This window comes from Grampus griseus, assembly GCF_964374135.1.
Source record: "Grampus griseus genome assembly, chromosome: 14".
Taxonomy (NCBI): Eukaryota; Metazoa; Chordata; class Mammalia; order Artiodactyla; family Delphinidae; genus Grampus; species Grampus griseus.
Genome location: NC_139008.1, coordinates 37,811,797 through 37,834,663, shown reverse-complemented (window position 1 = coordinate 37,834,663; position 22,867 = coordinate 37,811,797). Strand labels below are relative to the sequence as shown.

The 22,867-nt window shown below is 54.2% G+C and overlaps 2 protein-coding genes and 1 long non-coding RNA gene across 5 annotated transcripts; 2 read left to right on the top strand and 1 right to left on the bottom strand.

Moving 5' to 3' along the window:
• Nucleotides 1-206: 206 nt before the first annotated feature.
• On the top strand, nt 207-8,441 carry NUBP2 (NUBP iron-sulfur cluster assembly factor 2, cytosolic). Of its 2 annotated transcripts, none has more exons than XM_082669539.1 (8): nt 207-291; nt 2,771-2,889; nt 3,038-3,182; nt 3,931-4,085; nt 4,205-4,315; nt 4,421-4,490; nt 5,048-6,385; nt 8,321-8,441. In XM_082669539.1, exons 1-7 carry the CDS (start codon nt 276-278, stop codon nt 5,191-5,193), a joined length of 762 nt encoding a protein of 253 aa, XP_082525665.1. In that variant the 5' UTR covers nt 207-275; the 3' UTR covers nt 5,194-6,385; nt 8,321-8,441. The 2 variants fall into 2 exon arrangements, with proteins under 2 accessions (XP_082525665.1, XP_082525664.1); XM_082669538.1 differs by having other exon boundaries at nt 2,984-3,182.
• Nucleotides 6,586-9,760, bottom strand: IGFALS (insulin like growth factor binding protein acid labile subunit). Its single transcript, XM_082669536.1, has 2 exons — nt 9,682-9,760; nt 6,586-8,544 (listed from the first exon to the last, which is right to left on the bottom strand). The coding sequence occupies exons 1-2, from the start codon at nt 9,695-9,697 to the stop codon at nt 6,740-6,742; spliced, it is 1,821 nt and encodes a 606-aa protein (XP_082525662.1). The 5' UTR covers nt 9,698-9,760; the 3' UTR covers nt 6,586-6,739.
• On the top strand, nt 8,585-20,627 carry LOC309832030. 2 transcript variants are annotated; one of them, XR_014297664.1, is made up of 6 exons: nt 8,585-8,697; nt 8,803-8,965; nt 11,161-11,232; nt 11,625-11,832; nt 18,820-18,946; nt 19,711-20,627. It is a non-coding gene; the product is annotated as an uncharacterized lncRNA (long non-coding RNA). The 2 variants fall into 2 exon arrangements; XR_014297663.1 differs by lacking the exon at nt 18,820-18,946.
• Nucleotides 20,628-22,867: the final 2,240 nt, after the last annotated feature.

Here is a 22,867-nt window from a genome sequence, read left to right as displayed (position 1 = left end):
GCCCGCACGCCCATTGGACGCGGGGCGAGGAAAAGAAGCGGCCTCACGCTGGGGCGTTGACACGGAAGTGGGTCCAGGTCCTGTGCGTCGTCTGCGCCGGAACTTTCGTGAACCCCTCGTGCGATCTGATTGGCTGAGGGTAGCGCGAGTGGGCCTATCAAGAGGAGTCGTGGGGGGGGTCGCGCTGCCCATTGGTCCGAAGGCACTTCACTCAGGCAGGGAGGCGGACTGTGCGAGGAGGAAGTGGCTGGAAGCCGTACGACCACCCGGGTGGGATGGAGGCGGCAGGAGGTGAGTACGCTGGCCTGCGGGGCGTACTCGGTCCGCGGGCACCGAGGGAAGAGGGAAGGGGCCGGCCCGCAGCTGCTGGTCAGGGCTCCGGGTTTTAGCATACCGTCTTATTTACAGTGTAAATGTCTCAGAGGTGCTCGCGTGCGTCATTACGGCGCTTAGAAAGAAGTCTTGTTTGAATAAGGAACTCTAAGAAGGAGAAATTGGAACGTCACATACTCGCAGTTGTTTGTAGAAGTATTATTTTGTCTTTTAAGCCTTGATATATATATATGTGTATATGTGTGTGTGTGTGTGTGTGTATATATATATAATTTAAAGGGAAGTTGGGTGGGATGGAATACGTACATTGGGCACAATAGGATTCTCACAGCTTAACCACGTTATCTTCCAAAAGATCTCAGGTCTGGTACCATGAGCACAAAGCTCTTACAACGCTGCATTCATCCATTGGATTATAAACGTAATACGGGAGAGAAAAACCTGAAAAAGTTTGTTATGATAAGGGCAGACTTGCTACAAGGTGAGAGGAATAGCTTCTAGATTGATGGATGAAGGTTTCTCTTTTAACTAAGGGGGAAGTACACATGGAAAGTAGGAAAGTACAGAAGCCTAACGGGCTTTGCAGTAAACCTCCCTGTGCCCAGAGGCAACTCCTGGTGTCCCTCTTATTTTTCTGGAAGGATTTTTTACATATAAAAACTTCCATATTTGTCCAGCGTATCAAATAGTCATGGTTTGGTTGAACCAGACTTAAGGTTTGACTGGGCTTTTTATCCATACAGAGGGCCCTTTACTTCCCTCCATGGGGAGATACTGCTTTCCTTTGCCTCTCACATCTAATAGGCACTCGGATTATCGTTGATGATCTGTTTATAAACTTTTTCAGTATATTTATAAGTGGAAGTTTCTTCTGGTTGGCTCCTAAGGATTGTTGTGTGAGAAGTGACTTGGGAGCAGCAGTGACTTGGGAGCAGTGGTGACTTGGGAGCAGCAGTGTCCTGTGTGATGCTCAAGCAGATAAAGTTCCCCAGTCCCACCAGTGAGGAGAGCAAGTCTTCACTATTAGGGGCCTGGCAGTGCAGCACCCGCACAAAGGGCGAGTAGGAATCAGGACCCACATCTGGCTTGTTCTTTCCCTAGTTTCTACCAGAGCACCCCTCCCCACACCAAAGAAAGGTGAAATTGATTCCCAAGTAGTTTTTGATATTAAAGCAATTTAAGTAATAGCCTTTTAAGTTGATGCAGAGGTGGCCTGAGGCATGGTGTCCAAGGTATTTGTAGGCAATGATCTGGGTGGTTGGGGGGGGTGCCCTTTCCTTGTCACCTTACGAGATCTCTCGGCCCCCAGTACCAGACGGAGACCCAGGACAGGCGCTAGAACGCACTTGTGACAAGGACCTGCTGGAAAGCCAGGCCAGGAGCACTCTGAGTTTCTAGGGAGGCTTTGGTGGCGGGGGCCTTTGAACCTACCCATGAGAGATGGTTCAGGAGGGGGGTCAGTGTTTACTCACCTTTCGTTGAGCCCCTCCTGGGGACCTGGGTATGCAGTGAGGGTGGTGGAGTGAGTGAGCAGCTTGCTGCAGGCCAGGCAGGAGTCTCGATGGTGAGGTCCTGAGGGCGCTGGGGCAAGAAGGTGGGCATTTTGCCGGGGGTTTGAGGGTTGTTTGTATGCAGATGGCAGCCGCTGTGGGGAGGCAGGGATTGGAATGGTGAGTATTTACAGGGTGGCATTTCAGGCTCATTGAAAGGAAGAGCAGCTGGGGCAGAGCGACCAACAGGGCTTCCCAGAGTAGTTGGACCCGGGCCTGCCTGGGGCATGGCACTGATGCCTTGGCCACCCTTGCGTACCCAGGGTTTCTGAAGGCACGATCTTCAGCCATCCAGGTGACCTGACATCCGCACCCACACGATTGTGGTTGCTTCCCCAGACCTGTGGCCTCCCTCCTGAGAACTGGAGGCCAGGGCTGCCTTGAGTGCCTCTTCTGACCCCAGGGGAGGGGGTTGGGCACCTACAGTCAGACCTCAGAGCCGTGAGTGCTGCCCTGGCACAGGTGTACCTCCTGACTGTAACGAGCACCCTATTTACGTTAGTCTCCACCCATTTCCCTTGGAATCAGCTGGGAGTCTTTGGCTTGAATTGGCCTTGTGCGCATGAGCTCACAGGTGCACATGAGCTCACAGGTGTGCATGCTGGAAAGAGGAGCAGTTTGAGGCATTTCCTGCCCCAGCAGCCCCACTCCAGACAGAGTGGGAGCAGCCATTTTTGAGGAACTGGTAGGTTGGGTCTGGGGCCTGCTGGAAGCCCTTTCACAGGGGCGTGTTTGCTCACGCCGGGGTGATGGAGCAGGTCTCAGGACTGCCCTGGTCTCAGGATCTGGGATGTAGGAATATCTGGTGATCCCGCAGTGAATGAACATGGAGGGCAGCTGGTATGAAGGAGAGCCCTGCCCTCCTCCCCTGTTGTCCTTCTGACTAGAGCCTGGAAACCTGGCCGGCGTCCGGCACATCATCCTCGTTCTTTCGGGAAAGGGGGGTGTTGGGAAAAGCACCATCTCCACGGAGCTGGCCCTGGCCCTGCGCCACGCGGGCAAGAAGGTGAGTGCCTCCCATCTCCTGAGCCGCCACCCCTGCCCCTTGTGGGCCTTGGCCGGTTCCCTGCATGCCGTGTGGACGTCCCGCCTCCTTGCAGGTGGGTATCCTCGACGTGGACCTGTGTGGCCCCAGCATCCCCCGCATGCTCCAGGTGCAGGGCAAGGCTGTGCATCAGTGCGACAGTGGCTGGGTGCCTGTCTTCGTGGACCAGGAGCAGAGCATCTCCCTCATGTCTGTGGGCTTCCTGCTAGAGAAGCCGGATGAGGCAGTGGTGTGGAGAGGCCCCAAGAAGAATGGTAATGACCGGACAGGAGACAGCACTGTCAGCCTGCTGGCCTCCCCAGCTGCCCTCTTGGTGCAGAAGCCCCAGGGCTGCTGGCTCTCCTCCACACAGCCCTCCCCCCACAACACCAGCCTCGGGTAAAGTTCGAAAGACAGTAGTGCTGGCCTTTTCATTTCCAAGACTCTCCCGCTGTGCACCTAAGCAGTCAGCCCGCAAGTATTCGGACAGCGGGCCTGGGGGGCAAGAGCATGAGACTCAGCTGTGAAGCCTTCAGCCACCTGGTCCATCCCCTGGGGCTCAGACCACCCAGTGTGGGGTGCCTGGTGGGGCTCTGGTGCCTTTGAACAAGCAGATGGCATTAAACTCCCTCTGGTGGGCAGAGCGAGGCTGCCGGGTGTGAGAGCAAGCTCAGGGTGGGGGCTGCTTCCAGGACACACCGGTGTGGCATTCCACCCCAGGCCACCTCTCTCAGGCACAGATGCCTACCCCAGGAGGATGCGCACTAGCCATCCTCAGCTAAGGCCCGATCAGAAGTCCTGGGGTGGGGTGGGGTGGGGAAGGGTCTCCCCACCTTGCTGTACTCATCCTGCCCCTGGTGAGGAATGGCACACTCAGCTCTCGGGGTGCCCGGTTGTACCGGAACCCACAGACACCACCCTGCCCCAGGGCTGGGAGGAGGCAGCGGGCTTCGTGTGACCCCTTTGTGAGACCCTGCCTCGCCTGCTCTCTCCCCGACCCCGGGCCACCCTGGGTCTCCACAGCACTGATAAAGCAGTTTGTGTCCGATGTGGCCTGGGGGCAGCTGGACTACCTGGTTGTGGACACGCCCCCAGGGACCTCTGATGAGCACATGGCCGTGGTGGACACCCTGCGCCCCTACAGCCCCCTGGGGGCCCTCGTGGTCACCACGCCCCAGGTACTACGTACGGGAGCACCCTCACCCTGGGGCAGGCGCTTTGCCCTACTCTTTCCGCTCATCTTGGCTGAGTTTTCGGGATGCCCATCAGCTGGTCCCGTCTCTTTCCTGGTCTCCAGGCAGTGTCCGTGGGGGATGTGAGGCGGGAGCTGACCTTCTGTAAGAAGGTGGGGTTGCGGGTGATCGGGGTCGTGGAGAACATGAGCGGCTTCGTCTGCCCACACTGCGCGGTGAGTTGTAGGAAGTCGCAGGAAGTCGGGGGTGTGGGTGGTCGGCCTATCCCCTTTGAGGGTGGTGAGAGGCCTGGAGGTGGACCCCGCACCTCTGTGTTCTAGGAGTGCACCAACGTCTTCTCCAGGGGAGGCGGCGAAGAGCTGGCCAGACACGCTGGAGTCCCCTTCCTGGGTAAGCGAGCCAGGGCTGCCCCGGGGCCCCTGCTCTAGGTGGCCTTAGCTCTCTACGCCTCCTGCACCCAGGGAAGAGGAGAGGAGGGTGGAAAGTCCTGTCCTCCCTGAGCTGCGAGTGTCAGCTCATCTCTAACAAATTGGTTCCCACCAACTGGAGAGAGGCAGCCCCCCGGGCTTTGAGCAGGTGTCTGCGGCTAAGACACCTGCTGAGACCACGGAGGTGCAGAGGGGCGGCCGAGGCTCTGCGAGCCTGTATCAGGGACACCAGTGGCACGGGACCATGTCCCCAGCACTCACCCTGTGCTTTCTTACAGTGGCCGGAGCCTGAGAGGTGGTGGGGCCGGGCCTGCTGGGTGGGTTGCTGGCCGTTCCAGTGGAGACTGAGGCCAAGAGTACATTCCTGCCAGGCACCTCAGCAAGAGGTGTCTGCTCTCGGTTAAAGCGGCACTGCCAGTGGGCTCCTGGGCCGTGGGGAGTGTGGACGTGGCCTCCCGGCCCCGGGCTTTGCTCTCACCACCTGGCCCCTTCTCTGCCCCCTTCCTTTCTCTCTCCCAGGCTCTGTGCCCCTGGACCCCGAGCTCACGCGGAGCCTGGAGGATGGCCGAGACTTCATCCAGGGGTTCCCCGAGAGCCCCGCGTTTCCTGCGCTCTCTTGCATAGCCCAGAAAATTCTGAATGAGGCGCCTGTTGGACTCTCCTGACCAAGGCAGTTTGAGTGTCTCCTCTGTGTGCTGTGGGGCTCATGCTCACAGCCTGGAACAGAGGCAGTGGCACAGTTCCTGAAACCCGTGGCCCTGGGTTGCCGTCACCATGTGCTCCTCTCCCCGTGGGCCTGCCCTGGACGTTTCTGGTGCTTCAGCAGCATCTCAGCATCAGAGCCACTGACAGTCAGTGGTTCCGCCTGGTCGGCCTGTGGCAGGGCCCGGGGATAGCGTGAGGTCGCGATGCCGTGGCCTGACCTCCCTGGTGGTGCAGCTCAGTACTCACATGCCCCAGATAGACGGGCTGCTCCCGACAGCCAAGTCTCCACGTTGTTCACAAAACTTGTGTGTCTGGGAGCGCGCTGGGCCTATAATCCTGGTGAAATAGGCAGCAGCACCCAGGAAGGTGTCAAACTTGTAATTCAGAGGAGCCCAAAATAAACCCGTCCCACCGCCGTGGTTACAGGTCTGACCTTTCTAGATCATTCTGCTCTGGTCCCGCCTCTGGCTTAGTGTCACCACGTCCTGTGGCAGACAGTGTCTACTCCCTAAGTCCCAGGAACTGGGCCAACAGCCCTGTCATCGACAGGCTCCTGGAGACTCTGGTGAAGATACGTTTGGGGAGAGTTTGTCAGGTAACTTGCGATGTGTGAGTGGCCATGCTTGGCCCAGTGAGAGCTAAGTGCCCGCCCCGCCCTCCGTGCTGCGGGCCTGAAGGGTTGAGCTGAAGAGCAGAAAGGTGAGTGTGAAACAGAGTCCCAGGAGTTTTCCCTGCACGGCTTCAAGGAAGGCCAGGAGGGGGAGGTTCTGGAAAGCAGGTTGGTGGCATGGTGTGCTGTTCTTCCCAATGGGAGAGGTGGGGTGCTCAGTAGAGAATGTGGAACGGTCCCTGGGGCACGGGTGGCAGGGGGCCTGGGGAAGCAGCCCTCAGATATCACTTCTTGGGGGCAGATGGGGAGGCGAGGAGTGTACCAAGGATGGATGTTTCTTGTGGGGGTGGGGGGAGCAGGGGCAGAACTGTTGAGGGGTTTGGCCAGGAGCACAGGGACCTGGAGAGTGAGGGTCTGCACCCCCTCTGGCCCCAGGCTGGCCCCAGCAGGAGCAGCTGGGCCCCGGCTTCCCAGGACCAGGCCACCTCCAAGGACGCTGCCCAGCGAGGGGGCTGAGATGCCGAGGTTCCTGGAGGACCTGAGTAAGTGCCCCCCGCTCCTCAGGTGGGGATGGGGCCTGGGGACTAGTGGACGAGAATTGTCTGGGCACAGGACAGGAAGGGTTGTGGTTGGGCATGTGGGACCAAGGCAGCCAGAGGTGGGGCAGGCATGGCATAGAGGGGCCTGCGGCCCAGCCAGCACTCCTCCCTCCCTGAGCTCCCCGCACAACCTCATACGTGGCCACATTTATTGGGTTGCTTTTAATTGATGGTTGGGGAGGCTGTGTCCCCGACCCTCCCGGTCAGGCCCTCAGGGACCAGGCTGGGGCCCACAGGTCCCAGGTCCATGTCCCCTGGGGTGGCAAGGGCCCGTCCAGACCGCAGGGCAGCCTCGGGTCAGCAGTGGGCAAAGTGGGCCTCGCCGATGTCGCGCAGGTCAAGGCCCGAGATGCTGGGGGGACTGGCGCAGGTGATGTTGTTGTAGGCGTATGCGGGCGGCTGGTGGCCGTCATCTCCCTCTGCCATGGCCTGGACGAAGCGGGGCACGACGCCCGGGTGCTGCAGGGTGAAGGCCCTCAGGGCCTTGAGGGGGCAGCCGCAGTCCCAGGGGTTGCCCTCGAGCCACAGGCGCTCCAGGCCGGGGGGCTGCGGCACAAAGGTCCGCAGCGAGTTGTTCCGGAGGCTGAGGTAGCGCAGCCGCCCCAGTGGCGCGAGGACAGTCTCAGGCAGCGCCTCCAGGCGGTTGTGCGACACATCCAGCCAGAAGATGCGCTGCAGGGGCCCCAGGGCATCCACCGATAGCGCAGACAGCCGGTTGCGGGACAGGAGGAGGTACTCCAGGTGGCTGAGGCCCTGGAAGAGCTGGCCAGGCAGGTGCGTGAGCTGGTTGGAGGTGAGGTCCAGCTCTAGCAGCTCGGCCAGCCCCCCCAGGCTCTGCTCATCGATGGCCGCAATGCCGTTGTCCTTGAGGAAGAGCCGGCGCAGCCCCGAGAGGCCGGTGAAGGCGTGTGGGCCGAGGCAGCCCAGGCAGCTGCCCTCCAGGTGCAGGCTGTGCAGCTTGCCCAGGCCCTGGAACGCCTGCTCTGGAAGGTTCCTCAGACAGTTGCCAGAGAGGTTCATGACGGCCAGGTTGTAGAGGCCCAGGAAGACGCCTGCCTTGAGCTCCTGTAGCTGGTTGTTGTTGAGCGCCAGCACCTCCAGCTGGTCCAGGCCCTCGAAGGCCTCTTCCGGCAGCTGCCGGATACGGTTGTAGCCAAGCTGCAGCTCCTCCAGGAAGTGAAGGTCCTTGAAGGTACGGGGCCGTAGGCCGGCGATGGCATTGTGTGAGAGGCGCAGAACGTGCAGGCCCAGCAGCCCCGGGAAGGTGTCCTCCAGGAGGCCACCCACGCGGTTGTGTGACAGGTCCAGCCAGCGCAGCGCCTTCATGCCCAGGAAGGCACCTGGGGCCACAGCGGTGATGAGGTTGTGGTGCAGGTAGAGCTTCTGGAGCTTGGGCAACTTGACGAAGACATTGGGTTTGACGCTCCGCAGGGCATTCCTGCTCAGGTCCAGCTCGCGGAGCTCACTGAGGCCGCAGAAGAGCGCGGGCTGCAAGTAGGCCAGCTTGTTGCCCGCCAGCACCAGCTCGCGTAGGCTGGCCAGGTCCTGGAACGCAGTGTCGGGCAGCACGGCCAGGCTGTTCCAGCCCAGGTTGAGGTCCCAGAGGTGGGCAAGGCCCCTGAAGAGGTCCTCGTCTACCCGGCTGAGCAGGTTGTTGTTGAGGCCGAGCGAGGCCAGGCCCGGCGTGTGCAGGAAGGTGCGGGCTGCCAGGCTGCGCAGCTGGTTCCGCTCCAGGTGCAGGTGGTACAGGTTCTGCAGGCCCAGCAGCGCCTGCGGCTCCAGGCTGGCCAGCCCGCTGCCCTGCAGGTTGAGGAAGCCCAGGCTGGAGAGGTTCCGGAAGGTGGCCGCGGGAATGAAGGAGAAATTGTTTCCATCCAGCCACAGGGCCCTGGTGCCGTCCGGGATGCCGCTGGGCAGCCGCGTGAGGTTCCGAGAGCTGCAGAAGACGCTGAGCTCATCTGTGTAGTCGTCGTGGCCGCAGGAGCAGACGGCTGGGCACTGGGGGCCCTCAGGGTCTGCTGGTGCCGCGGACTCCACTTCCTCCAGGCTGTGGGAGCCCAGCACTGCCCAGGAGACTAGCAGCACCACCAGGGCCGGGCCTCCTGTGGGGAGAGGGCCTTGGGGAGGCAGCACTGAGGCAGCCCAGGATGTAAGCCCAGGGCAAGCAAGACATGGAACCTTCCAGGCCTCAGCCACACACCTGGACCACAGCACACAACTATTTAGAGAAGGCACTGCTGACCGGACCAGAGAAGGTATGGGCTGAGATCTGGGTCCCCCACTTAAATGGGAAGCGGAGACCAGGCAGGACGACTGGGATGTTCTCTGGTTCAAAACCAACTGCCCTTTCCACCCCACAGGACCAACGGGGTGGCAGTGCCTGTTCCAGAGAAAACTGAAGGCTGGGGACCTGGCCACTAGGCCGTGTGTTCATCTGCGTCCCCAAGGTGGACACTCAAGCCAGGCTAGGCTGCCAGGCAGGCCTGGAGGAAAGTGTGAGAGAACGTTCTGGAGCAGGCTCGGGTGGGTATGCACTTGCTGCCCTGATTGTCTGGACAGTGAGCTGGATGCCCGCTGCCCCAGCTAGACCCCTGACTGGGGGGTACTCACCTCCATAGTGTGTCCGGCATGCACCCAGGGACTTGGCCCAGTGCTGGTGTGGGAAGAGGAAGAGGGTGCAGGCCTCAAGGGCAGATGGGGACCCCAGGCCACTGACCCACCGGAGGTTGGGTAGTGGCACAGGACAAAGGATGCCAGGCTTCACAGCAACAATCCCCATAAGTTCCACTGGGCACTGGGCTGCCCACCACATCAGGCCTTTCTCTGGTCTCTGAGAGTTCCGGGTCCCAGGGTGGACACGCCAGCTGGATTGGGCTAGGCTCCGAGAGGGGACAGAGTGGCAATGGACTGGCCTCCGAGCAGCTGGGAAGGCAGCATGCCCTGGCCCAGTGGAGGGTCTAAGGCAGGGCCCCTGGGGTAGCAGTGTGGGTGCCCTTCCTCCCCTGCGCTGCCAGCCTGGGCCCTCGGGTAGGAGAGGAGGGAGCAGGAGGCAACAGCGATTCTCCAGAGCCAGGCACCCCACCACCCTGAGTGGCCACATTTCCCCCATGGGCTCCCAGAGCCCCAGCCCACCTAAAGTTGAGCCCTCCCTGGGGGCAGCCCCTACCCCAGTGAGCTTGGGGGCACACGGTCGCCACCCCCACCCCGAAGTGAGTGGCTGGGGCACGTGGGGGCCTCACCTCTCCTCAGGGCCATCCCTCGTGCAGAGCAGTCCGCAGGCGGGCAGGGAGTGGGGCGCGTCTGTTGGGGCCGGCTGCTCCTGCCCTCTGGATTTCCCCACTGCCTCTGGGACAGCCAGCACCCTTGTCACTGGCCAGCCCAGCCTGCTGGCCCCAGCTCCATTAACCCCCTCCTGCCGGGCTGCCAGCATCAGCACTGGGGCCCAGGGTGCAGATGGCACAGGGGACAGGCTGGGGGCTGCATCTGCCCTGATGCATCTTCAGGGTGCAAGGTGGCCCGGGGTGCAGCTCTAAGGGACAACAGGGGCCCATACCCCCATCCTCCCAACCCCCCCATCTTCCCATCCCCCTGCAGGGCTGGGTGGAGCAGAGCTGGGGCTGCAGGCAATACTGGGGGGGGTCTCCCTTGGAGCAGCCTGTGAGGAGCTGGTGCTCAGCCAGCTGCCCTGCCTGTGGGTAGGGGCCCCTCAGGGGGCTCCTAGGGTCTTCCCTCCCAGCAGATGGCCATGTGGGAGTTAAGCAGGAACCACACGTCTCCAAATGGGCCTGCCCATCTACCCCCGGCATGCTGACCACTCCCCCCCTCCTCCCCATTTCCTAACTGCCTGGGTGGGGTCCTTGTTCAAGCTCCCAGGGGCCTGGCCCAGCCTTGGCTTCTCCCGTGACCTCAGGGTCAGCTGCTGTCTGGCCACTGCCCCTCCCCCTAGCCTCTTCTAGGAATGCTTGGCAGAGCCCCGGCCACTTTGTGTTTGTTTTCCCCAACAATGTCCTCCCAGGAAGAGAGTGGGGGATGGCTGGCCTCGGGCGCGAGGTCTTGTGGCTGTGAGACCAGCCCCCACCAGCAGTGGGCCCCATCCTGCCCTTCAGGGCTCCTTTGGGGCCACGGCCACCCTGCACTGCACAGGCCCTGGGACAGGTACCCAGTGCCCAGCCTGAGGTCAGCCACAGGTCAGACATGGTAAGAAGGGGTGTGGCTGCTTGATTCAGGGCACCATCCTCCCCTCCACCTGGGGAGCCCTGGGCTCTGCTCTTCCAGATCTGACCACATCTACCCCAGGCTGCCAGGTACCATGCTGCCCTCCAGCCACCCCTTCCTCCTTTGCTGAGGACCCTTCCTCTGGCTGCCAGACGTGCCTGCCCACCAGTCCCTCTGCTCTGCCTGGGGCGGGGGGCCTGTGCGCGGAAGGGGCCAGAAGGCACTGAAAAAGGCAAAACTGAGTCCGGGGAGGGTAAGGCTTGTCAAGCTTTAGAAGACTCTTGAACCTCTTGGTGAGGCAGAGAAGGAGTCAGGTCTGCCTCCTGAAAGGTGCATGGGTGAGGAGAGAAGAAGTGAGGTACGCAGGAGCTGTCCGGGCCCAGGAGAGGCTGGAGGCCAGCCCCGCCCCCAACCTCGTGGTGCCCCCTCCCCAGCTCATCCTGCAGCAGTGCCGAGGGGCGGCTTTGTCTTCCTCCCTTTATTGAGCTTTGATTTTTTTCCAGGTCGTTTCTCAGCTTCTCTTCTGAGAAATTATAGATCTGCAGGGAGAAAGTCCACACCCAGAAATTTACACGGTAAACATACATTTACACAGTAGAAAGTGCGGACTCAGCAGGAGTCCGGGGCCATGGGGCCTCTTCACTGGGAAGCTCTCGGCATGCGGGCCAGACGCACGTGGACTGGAAGGAGGGTTAGCATTCCTGTCTCCTCACACTTGGAGGGTTGGGGCTGGAAACTTCCTGTAAATCCCCAGTCGAGCTTGTGTGGCAGAGAACCCTTATCGGGACTGTGGCAGGCAGGTTAGGTATTTGTAAACCTTTCTCGAGTCCTGCGGTAACACTGGTGTTCAGCCTGCTGAGTTCAGAAAAGACCTCTATTCTGGCCGCCCGGGGCCAGCTCTGTCCCTGCTCCCCCAAAGCGGCCAGTCCTGACCCAGGCTGACTACTGCCCTGGTCTCTCTTTACAGTTCACCCCCTGAGGGTCCCCCCGAGGAGTCTGGTTTCTGGTCTTTGTGGAAATGGTGTTGTACAGAAGCCCCAGGCCCAGCCACTCGTGTGCCAAGTCATAGCATCCCTTCCCTCCTTCCTGTCGTGGTGCTACGACCCTGTGGGGCCCTTGTGCGTTCCTGTGGTCCTGAGTGGACCCACTGGGACCAGCCTGTGTCATCCTTGCAGGTAAGGCCAACCCCTTCCGGGGTAGTTAGGGGTCACACCTTCCTGGAGCCAATAGGGGTGCCCTCAACACCACCCCCACCCTGTCTTCTCAGCCCTGAAGGTGGGGGGACAGTGGCTTTCATTGTCCTGTGTTTGTTCAATCACTAATGATGGCAGCTGTTCACAGGGAGGTTCATTGGCCAGTGGATTGTCCTTTTCTGTAAAGTACATGTTTAAGTCTTTTGCTGTCAGTGTAACTTATGTTTTTTTTAAAACTGTATGCTGGATGCAAGCCCCTTGTTAGGTATGTGTGGCCAGTGTTGTCTTCTGCACTGTGGTTTGCCTCCATTCTCTTCATTGTGATTCTGGTGAGAGTTCTTAATTTTAACATGGTCTCATAAGGTGTTCCTTAAATGGAAAAACTGCAAAAAAAGTTTTTTTTATCTAGGCTGATGTATGTATCATGATTTCAGGTCCCGTTCAGCACATGGACTTGAGTGTATTCTCTTAAAATACTGTGTGAACGCGTCACTGCCCTACCTTTCTCTGGGACGTCTTTGGGCCACCCTTTCACTTCCTAAGAGTGAGGTGATGCTCAAGTTTCATTCTTTTTGGTGGGTTATGATCGCCTCCCCCCATTTAGTGCAGTGGCTTTCCTTCCCTCTTCACTCCTGGACGCCACCCTTGACGTGGTCAGGGGCCGCATAGCCTGGCCCTTTCTGGGCTCCCCCTGAACCATGGAGGCAGAGCAGATCCTCCTCTGTCTGCAAGAGCTTCCAGGCTCTTCGTGGTCCATGTGTTTCCTTGTCTACGGTGGGAGCAGCCTGTCCAGGTTTGACTTGTGTTGCAGTTTGAGTCTTCCAGTCTGTGGACATGGCATAATTAGGTCGTCTTCAGTTTCTTTCAGTGGTGTTTTTGTAGATTTCCATGTTACGATCTTGCATATATTTTTTAGATTTTTTTTTTCCTGTAGGTGGTTGTTACTTTTTTTTATTTTTAAAGAAGATGTTGGGGGTAGGAGTTTATTTATTTTTGCTGTGTTGGGTCTTCGTTTCTGTGTGAGGGCTTTCTCTAGTTGTGGCAAGCGGGGGCCACTCTTCATCGCGGTGTGCGGGCCTCTCACTATCGTGACCTCTCGTTGCGGAGCACAGGCTCCAGACACGCAGGCTCAGTAGTTGTGGCTCACGGGCCTAGTTGCTCCACGGCATGTGGGATCCTCCCAGACCAGAGCTCAAACCCGTGTCCCCTGCATTAGCAGGCAGATTCGCAACCACTGCGTCACCAGGGAAGCCCTGGTTGTTACTTTTTTTTTTTTTTTTTTTTTTTTTTTGCGGTACGCGGGCCTCTCACTGTTGTGGCCTCTCCCGTTGCGGAGCACAGGCTCCGGACACACAGGCTCAGTGGCCATGGCTCATGGGCCCAGCAGCTCCGCAGCATGTGGGATCTTCCCGGACCGGGGCACGAACCCGTGTCCCCTGCATCGGCAGGCGGACTCTCAACCACGGTGCCACCAGGGAAGCCCGGTTGTTACTTTTGATACTATTGTAAGTGTTATCTTTTTTCCTCTTTCATTTCATTTTGTCTAAGCTGAAATATTTTTCTAGAAGTATGTTGGGATAATGTAATAAAGTATTAATTGTGGTGCCTTTACCCAACGATTGTTTCTAAAACAGCTTGATTGATGTACAATTCTCACACCATAAAGTTCACCCACTGTCGATATAAAATTCAGTGATTCTTAGTAAATGTGTACAGCTGTGCAGCCACACGCACAGTCCAGCTTTAGAACATCCCCATACAATCGGTGGCCTTCTGTATCTCACCTTTTGCACTGAGCATGTTTTCAGGGTTCATCTACATAGTGTATATCAGTACTTCATTCCTTGTTATGGCTGGACAATATTCTGTTTTATGGATTTGCAACATTTGTTTATTCATTCATCAGATGATAGGCATCTGGTTTGTTCCTATTTTGGGGTTATTATGAATAATGTTGCCATGAACATTTGTGTATGAGTTTTTGTGTGGACGTAGCTTTCACTCCTCTTGGGTAGATTCTTAGGAGTGGAATTACTGGTTCACATAGTATTTATGTCTAGTTTTTAAAAAACTGTTTTCCAAAATGATTGTATCATTTTACAAATTACGAGAATTCCAATTCCACATCCTCACTACTATTTGGTATGGTCAGTTTTGTTTTCTTTTGTTTTTTAGCTCTTCTGTTTCTCTGACAATTGATATTGGGCACCTATTCATGTGTTTGTTGGCATTCTTATATCTTCTTTGGTGAAGTGTCTGTTCAAGACTTTCGTTCATTTTTTAACTGAGTTGACTCCTTACTGAGTTGCAACACTATATATTATGGATATGAGACTTTATATATTATGGATTATCAAGGATAACATTTGCAGATATTTTTCTGTTCGTGGTTTGTCGCCTTTTTTTCATGTTGTCTTTTGAAGTACGAAAGTTTATTTTAATGAAGTCCAAAATTTATCAGTTTTTTTCTCTCATGGCTCATCATTTTGGTGTGGTGTCTGAGAACTCTTTGCCTAACCCAAGATCACAAAGATCTTCTAATCAAGGATTATAGGATCTTTCCATTTACTTACATCTTCTTTCTCTTAGTTTGCAGTGTATAAATCTTGCACTAATTTTGATCATTTCTAAGTATTTTGTTAGTTTTGATGCTATTATGGAGTTGTTTTAATTTCGTTTTCAGACTGTCATTAGTATGTGCAAATACAACAGATTTCTCTTGTTAATCTTGTGTTCTAGGACCTTACTGAACTTATTAGTTCCAGGTATGTGTGTGTATCTGGATTCCTTAGGATAAGCCACATATAGGATCACACCATCTGTGAATAAGGACATTTTTACTTATTTTTACTCCTTTCCAATATGTATACTGCCGTGTGTGTGTGTGTATGCCTTATTGCACATCAGTACAATGTTGAGAAGTGGCAAGAGCAGATATCCTTGCCTTGTTCCTGATTTTAGTGGGAAGCATTCAGTCATCCATTGTGAACTATGATGCTGGCTTATGTTTTTCATTGATGCTGTCACAGGCAGAATAATGCTCCCAAACCAAAGATGTCTGTGTCTTTATCCCTGGAATCATGAATGTGTCAGGTTACATGGCAAAGGGGAATTGAGGTTGCTAATCAGCTGACCTTAAGATAGTGAGATTAATGTGGATTTTCCAGGTGGCCCCATTGTAATTACAAGTGTCCTCTAAAGTGGCAGAGGGCGTCAGAAGAGGTCGGTGTGAGGCAATGAGAGAAGGACTCAACCCACAGCTGCTGACCTTTGAAGATGGAGGAAGGAGGTCAGGAGCCAAGAATGCAGGCGCCTCTAGCAGCAGGAAAGGGCAAGGAAACAGATTCTCCCTTAGAGCCTGAAGAAGGAACCAGCTCTGTGGACACTTTCAGTCCAGTGAGACTCATGTCAGACTTCTGACCTCCAGAACTGTTAGATGATACATTTGTGTGGTTTATTTCTTTTATTTATTTATCGATTGATTAGCTGCGTTGGGTCTTCATTGCTGCGTGCAGTCTTTCTCTAGTTGCGGCGAGCGGGGGCTACTCTTCATTGTAGTGCATGGGCTTCTCATTGTGGTGGCTTCTCCCATTGTGGAGCACAGGCTCTAGGTGCACAGGCTTCAGTTGTTGTGGCACGTGGGCTCAGTAGCTGTGGCTGGCGGGCTCCAGAGTGCAGGCTCAGTAGTTGTGGCGCATGGGCTCAGTTGCTCCACGGCATGTGGAATCCTCCCAGACCAGGCCTCGAACCCGTGTCCCCCTGCATTGGCAGGTGGATTCTTAACCACTGCGCAACCAGGGAAGTCCCCATTTATGTTGTTTTAAACAACTAAGTTTGTAATGATTTGATACAGCAGCATTTGGAAATTACAGATGTCCTTTAAACAGGTCGAAGAGGCTCCCTTCTATTCCTAGTTTGTTGACTTTTTATCACGAACAGGTGTGGGATTTTGTCAAATGTTTTCCTTCATCCACTGAGATGATCTTGTGGATTTTGTCCTTTATTCTATGACTGTGGTTTATGTTAATTGATTTTTAGATGTTTAACCAACCTTGCATTCCTGTGATAAATCCCACCTGGTTGTGTATAATGTTGCTGTATTTGGGTTGCTAACGTTTTAAAGATTTTACATCTGTATTCATGAGGGACATTGATCTCTCGTTTTGTTTGGTATCAGGATAACATTAGCCTCATAGAATGAGTTGGGAAGTGTCCCCTCCTGTATTTTCTGGAAGAGTTTGTGAGTGATTAGTGTTACTGATAGAATGCACTAGTGAAGCCATGTGGACCTGAGCTTTCCTTTGCATGAAGACTTCAGACTTTTGTTAAATCAATTTAAGGAATTTGTCCATTTCATCTAAAATCTAATTTGTTGGTATAGTTTCCCTAGTATTCCTTTGTAAGTCCTGTTCATTTCTGTAGGATTGGTAGTGATGTACCCTTTTTCATTCATGATTTTGGTATTTGTGTGTTACTTTGTTGGTCAGTGGTTTTCGTTTTTTGTTTCATTGATCTCCTTGCTAATCAATCATTACTATTTCTTTTCTTCTGCTTCCTTTGGGTTTTGTTTGCTCTTCTTTAGTGTTTTAAGGTAGAAGCCTAGGTTTTGTGAGGCCTTTCTTCTTTTCTCATACAGGTGTTTAAAAGCTATATACATTTCCCTCCAGCACTGCTTTAGCTGCATCCCACAAATTTTGTGTTTTGATTTCCACTCTTTTTGACCCACACACTATTTAGATGTGTTAACTTCCAAACATTTGGGGGTTTTCCAGGCTTCATTTTGTTGTAAATATCTAATTCCACTGGAGTTTGAAATTACAAAGTATACTCTGTCTTTTAAAATTCATTGTGATTTATAGTCTAAGATATTGTCTATCCTGGAGAATGTTCCATGAGCACCTGAAAATGCTGGTGGAATGTTCTATAAATAGGTTCAGTTGAGTGACAGTGTCCTGTTATCAACTAGACTATTAAAGAATCTCCATTATTTTAAGAGTTTTTTTTAAATTATTTATTTTTGGCTGCATTGGGTCTTCGTTGCTGCGCACAGGCTTTCTCTAGTTGCAGAGAGTGGGGGCTACTCTTCGTTGCAGTGCGCAGGCTTCTCATCACAGTAGCTTCTCTTGTTGTACAGCATAGGCTCTAGGCACGCGGGCTTCAGTAGTTGTGGCACATGGGCTCAGTAGTTGTGGCTCATGGGCTGTAGAGTGCAGGTTCAGTAGTTGTGGTGCACGGGCTTAGTTGCTCCCCAGCATGTGGGATCTTCCCAGAACAGGGTTCGAACCCATGTCCCCTTCATTGGCAGGCAGATTCTTAACCACTGTGCCACCAGGGAATCCCTCCATCATTGCTGAATTACTTATTTTATCTTTGAATTTCTAAAATTCTTTGGTCCCTGACCATTCAGACTAGACATGAGGTATTCATTCCTTCAAAAGAAAGAGGGTTGTTAGAACAGAAATCAGAGGAAAGAAAAGAGATTATTGGAACCTTAAAAAGTCAAGATTCTGGCCTAAGAAAATATTCTGACAAAGAATAAGAAAACTCTTTCTTTGAGCTACGGAGCAGGAGAAAGGCTGGAGAAGAAAGGAAGAGAAGGAACCTGATTTTCTGCCACCTCAGTGGAATCCCAGATGGGCCTAAGGGCCCCAGAGCAGAGGTGACCCTGACCTTTGCTGAGGACTGACTGAGACACGGTGGAACAGGTGTGTGTACCCTGGGGACACACATGGCTGCAGGACCAGCCTTCCTCTCTGGATCCACAGCACCTGGGCCAGGCTCTCTCCCAGATCCACTGAGATCCAATTCTTCTCCAGGCCTCTCTGCTGCCCCAACTCAGAACCAGTGTCCATAGAAGTGGATGGTCCAGGAAAAGCCTCTCCTTTTACAGTTTTACTGACAGATTAATAGTTAAAAGTTTCAGATTATTAGAGAGAGGTGGGGGATGCACAACATTGTGAATGTACTAAATGCCACTGAATTGTTGTCCCTGGTGGTCCAGTGGTTAAGACTCTGTGCTTCCAATGCAGAGGGCACGGGTTTGATCCCTGATCAGGGAACTAAGATCCTGTATGTTGTGCAGTGCAGCCAAGAAAGTAAAAAAAAAAAAGGCCACTGAATTATAAACTTAATTGTATGTTGTGTGAATCTCACCTCAATTTAAATAAGTTTTAAAAGTTCTATTTAGTAAAATACAGTCACTCCTAAAATCTAAGCAGTGTTACAGCTGGAGAGAAATATATCACATTGGGATAGCACATGACACACAGGTCAGGTGGGTGGCTGTCAGAAAAGCAGCAAGGACCTAGTGTGCTGGCTGTGGGAAGTAAGACCACCACCTGGGGGCACCTCCCAGAGAGTCAGGGTAAATGCACAGAGGTGTAGCTTGGTGAGAGACGGAGCCTCCACCCAGACAGTTAACTGAGCAGTCAGGAAATACTCTAAAATAAAAATCCTCAGAGGGAAGCAGGCAGGCACTGGGTCAGGGATCAGGAACTAGTGAAGAAAATGCTTGGGCTCTGTTTATACTAGTGCCCGGGAAGAAACTGAGGAGTTGTGGCAGTTTACATGGCCAGATTGTAGGGCTTCACAACAGACGCTCTGGGGGAGTTTTTACCTTTACATTCTCAAGAAAAAGGATGAGAGATCCCTGAGGAGCTAAGAAAGCAGGACCCCAAAGCCATAGGACAGACAGCAAAGGGCTCAGATAGGAATGGGGAGGGAAGACAAATGCCCACGTCAGAGACAAGAGGACATTACAGACCAGATTTGAAAATGTAGGAAAGAAAACAACTTACCAAAAGCAGCTGAAGAAGGATAGAAGTAACAGCCCTTATAACCATTAAAAAACAGGATCACTAGTTTTTAAAATACCCGCAAAAGAAAGCACAAGGCTCAGACTAGCATTACCTTCTACAAACTCCCCAAGAAGTGAGGAAACGTTCCATGTCACCTTATTTCCAAAACCAGACAGGGACCGTACAAGGAGAGCAAGCCAGCTGCAGAAGTTCCAATGAAATGGGATCTCGCCCAAGAATAAAATGACTAGGCACTGAAAACTGTTGGGATAATTCAGCCGACCAAAGGAGAGTATGTGGTAAGACCCAGCTCCCACTCGGATGACCAGCAAGCTAGGAAGACTTGCTCAGCTTGACAACAGCTACTCAGCCCGCCTGCCAGCCTTCCAGGGACTAGGGTGCTTCCTCCTGGCAATACACCCCCTCTAGTTCTCCCCCTACCCCTGACATCTCCATCTCACTCTCATGTGATGGTGCCATCTCCTGGCTTTGGACTCACCCACATGCTGGAGACATTTTAAACTTGACCTGCCCAAAGCCAACCGCTCAAGCCTGTGAGCCCCTCACAGTCTCCCCATCCTGGGAAATGGGTGTGGAGTCTCCCTAACTCATCACTCACAGCTCAGATCCAAGCTGGGACCAAATACTGCTGCCTCCACCTCAGCTCCCACTGGGAACCCTGCCACCACTCCCTCCTCCACCGGCCCTCCCTGGGCTGCTGCCCCAGACTTGTCTCCAGGGGCCCTGCCACGACACACTGAGAAGTCCTGGTAAAGCTCAGCTCTGACCCCGCCTCTGCACAGCTCAGAGTGGACGCCGAGGTCCTTGCACGTCCTGTACATTGACCCTCGCCTGGCTCAGCTATGCCGGCCTCTTGCTCTTCTGCAGACCTGCTCCAGGGCCTTTGTACTTGCTTTTCTCACCCAGATATCTGCATGTCTCATTCTCTCCATCCTCTCATTGTCACTCACATGTCACCGTAGCAAGGCCCCAGCCACTCTACTTAAGAAGGCTGACATCCTCGGCTCCCTCTGTACCTTTTTCTGCCTTATTTTCTCCACAGTACTTCTGTGTGACCTGCTTGGTATTCCACTCATCTTGTCTCCTCTACCGGGACAGAAGCTCCACAAGGGCAGGAATTTCTGTCTGTTCACTCTGAATCCCCAGAGCATCTCAGTACCTGCCACATCGTCAGCATTCAGGTATTTGTTAAACCAATCAATGAAGCCAGGAATAAAGGCCCGCTTGCCTCGGGGAGACATGAAAAACAAAAGCCCTGTTGATGGTACCACAAAGGCCCACAAAAGAAACAGTTACCATCAGGCTGGGCAAGCGTAGCAGGGTCCCCAGGAACAAGGCTGACTGCACTCCTATACGCTCCTGACCCCTGGAGTGATTTAAAACAAAACACCATTTATAACAGCATCAAAAGACATACTACTGAGGGGCCAGAGTCCCCACAGAACCAGCCTCTAGGGAGGAAGTTATAAACCCTGATGGAAAAGTTTGTCTGGTCTTGTCCCTGGTTTGGGGAGGGAGACTCTAACTCCTGGGAGTGTCCTGAGGGGTGGGGACTTCGTCATTTACAGTATAGTGAGCACCTGAGTTTATGCTAATGTAGTGACTCAGAGCTGTCACCAGGGAGCCCCACCTGTGATCAGAGGGTGGAATGGCTGGGGGGCGCTGGAGTTCATGCTGTGGATGACACAGTGACACCCCAACCCAACTGGAATACTGAGGCTCAGTGAGCTTCCTGATGTGCCAGCACGGTGGGAGCCTGCATTCCATGGAGTGAGGGCATGGCTTGGCCACCCAGACCCTCCCCACCTCGCCCTGTGGGTCTCTTCACTTGGCTGGTCCCAGTTTGTATCCTTTATAATAAAACTAAAATCGGGCTTCCCTGGTGGTGCAGTGGTTGAGAGTCCGCCTGCCAATGCAGGGGACACGGGTTCGTGCCCCAGTCCGGGAAGATCCCACATGCCGCGGAGCGGCTGGGCCCGTGAGCCATGGCCGCTGAGCCTGTGCGTCCGGAGCCTGTGCTCCGCAACGGGAGAGGCCACAACAGTGAGAGGCCCGCGTACTGCAAAAAAAAAACAAAAAAAAAACCTGTAAAATCATAAATGTTGAGCTTCCCTGAATTCTGAATCAACCTAGTGAGTTACTGAATCTGAGAGGTCATGAGAACCTCTGAACTTGTAGCCAGCTGGTTAGAAGTGCAGGGACCCCCAAGCTTCTGGCTGGAGTCTGAGGTGAGGGTGGTCTTGACGGGGGACCGTGCCCTTGCCCTGTGCTTGTGCTAATGCTGTGGTTGATAGCAGAGTTGCCCTGCACACACAGCATCAGAGACCCAAGTGGATGGATGGATAAGCAGCGTGTCATAACTGGAAACTCCCCACGTCACAAAAAAGTCACTTCTTCCCAATCTAACAAGTCAACATTATTCCAGTCCAAATCCCAGACATAAATACCCTAATCTTTATACATAAGAGCAAAGGGCCAAGACTCTCCTGATGAGGTTGGGCAGCATTCCTGGAATTGAAGGTCCTAAAGCTGTTGTAACAGGGAATGTGGGGCCAGCGTCAGGACAGACAGACATACCAGTGGGATGGAGAGCCACAAAACAGGTCTGGACCCCTGGATGCTGGCTCACCACAGCTAGCAGTGCAGAGGGGGTGGGATATCAGGTGTCCGTCTCCCAGACACCAGTATAAACAGCTCAGTCACAAGAATCACAAACCTGAGTGTGAAAAGCAAAACAAAAAACTACTGGATGAAATTATAGGAAGGCATCAGAGGTGGGAAAGAGTTATTACACAGGGCACAAAAGCATTTATCATGAAGGAAAAAATATACATTTGACTACGTTAAGAATTTCTTCAACAAGACACCAGTGTGAAGCCACAACAAACTAGCAGGAAACTGCAAACACACAGAACCAAAGAAATCATAAAATATGCAACATGAAACAAAGAACTCCTAACTGATCAGTAAGAAACAAAAACCTGGTAGAAAACCCAGGAAGAAACCTAAGAAGCAGCCCCCAGGTGAGGAAATCCAAGTGGCCAATAAGCCTGTGGAAAGCAGTCAACCTCCCCCCCACCCCCGAACAGGTAAACACCCGTGAAACCTCCACAAAGTGCCATCCACACCCACAGATCAGCGAAAACAAAGGTTTCTGACAGTGGGTGTGGCAGGCGTCTGCAAGCACAGTGGGAGATGCTCTCCAAGAATGAAATCCCACTTGCCCAGCGCAGCAGCCGGAGCCTGGATGAGAGCGCTTCAGAGCCCATGTCGCAGACACACGACACAGGGCACCAGACATAGCTCTGAGAACTCGCCCCATAGCCCGGCAGCAGCGTCATCACCAAGGGTAAAACATGCAAAGTGGGGCTTCCCTAGTGGCGCAGTGGTTGAGAGTCCGCCTGCCGATGCAGGGGACACAGGTTCTTGCCCTGGTCCAGGAAGATCCCACGTGCCGCGGAGCGGCTGGGCCCATGAGCCATGGCCGCTGAGCCTGCGCGTCCGGAGCCTGTGGTCTGCAACGGGAGAGACCACAACAGTGAGAGGCCCACGTACTGCCAAAAAAAAAAAAAAAACATGCAAAGCGAAATGCCCACTCTTGAAAGCTCTGGGCTCTTGGAGGACAAGGAGTGACTTCCTTGTCCTGTGGCCTCGGAAGCAGGGTGGTGGGGTGCGTTTTTCCTTACGTTTCTTTAGATGAGGGACGCAGGACTAGGGTGGACACCAGTGGGAAAGGGGGCTTTTGGCAGCTGGTTCCAAGGAGAAGCACTCACCCCTAGTGCAGGTGCTATGCTGCTGGTGGAAACCAGCAAGGAGCTCAGTGTCCCTGGGGAGGGGCTGCCAACAACATGAGCCACCTGGGGGGATGGGCACAGCACCCACAGGTCCACAGTGACCCTCGGGCATCACAGACCGAGGCCTCAGCATGTCCTGAGACGCCTGCACCTGCACGTCCAGTCGCTGGTACAAAGCCACGAAACAAAGCACCAGGAGGACCCGTGCAGACCCCACTCCATGACACCCTGGGGGTGGGGGCTGCTGCTCACAGGGAGCTTTGGTTCCACCTAGAACATCATCGTCTTTGGAGAAGCCCACACAGGCAGCTGCGGAGTGACACGGGCCCATGCTTGGCCAGGACAGGGACCTGAGGAATCCAGGGGGGCGGTGACAACCACGCTGCATCATGACCCATCTGTATG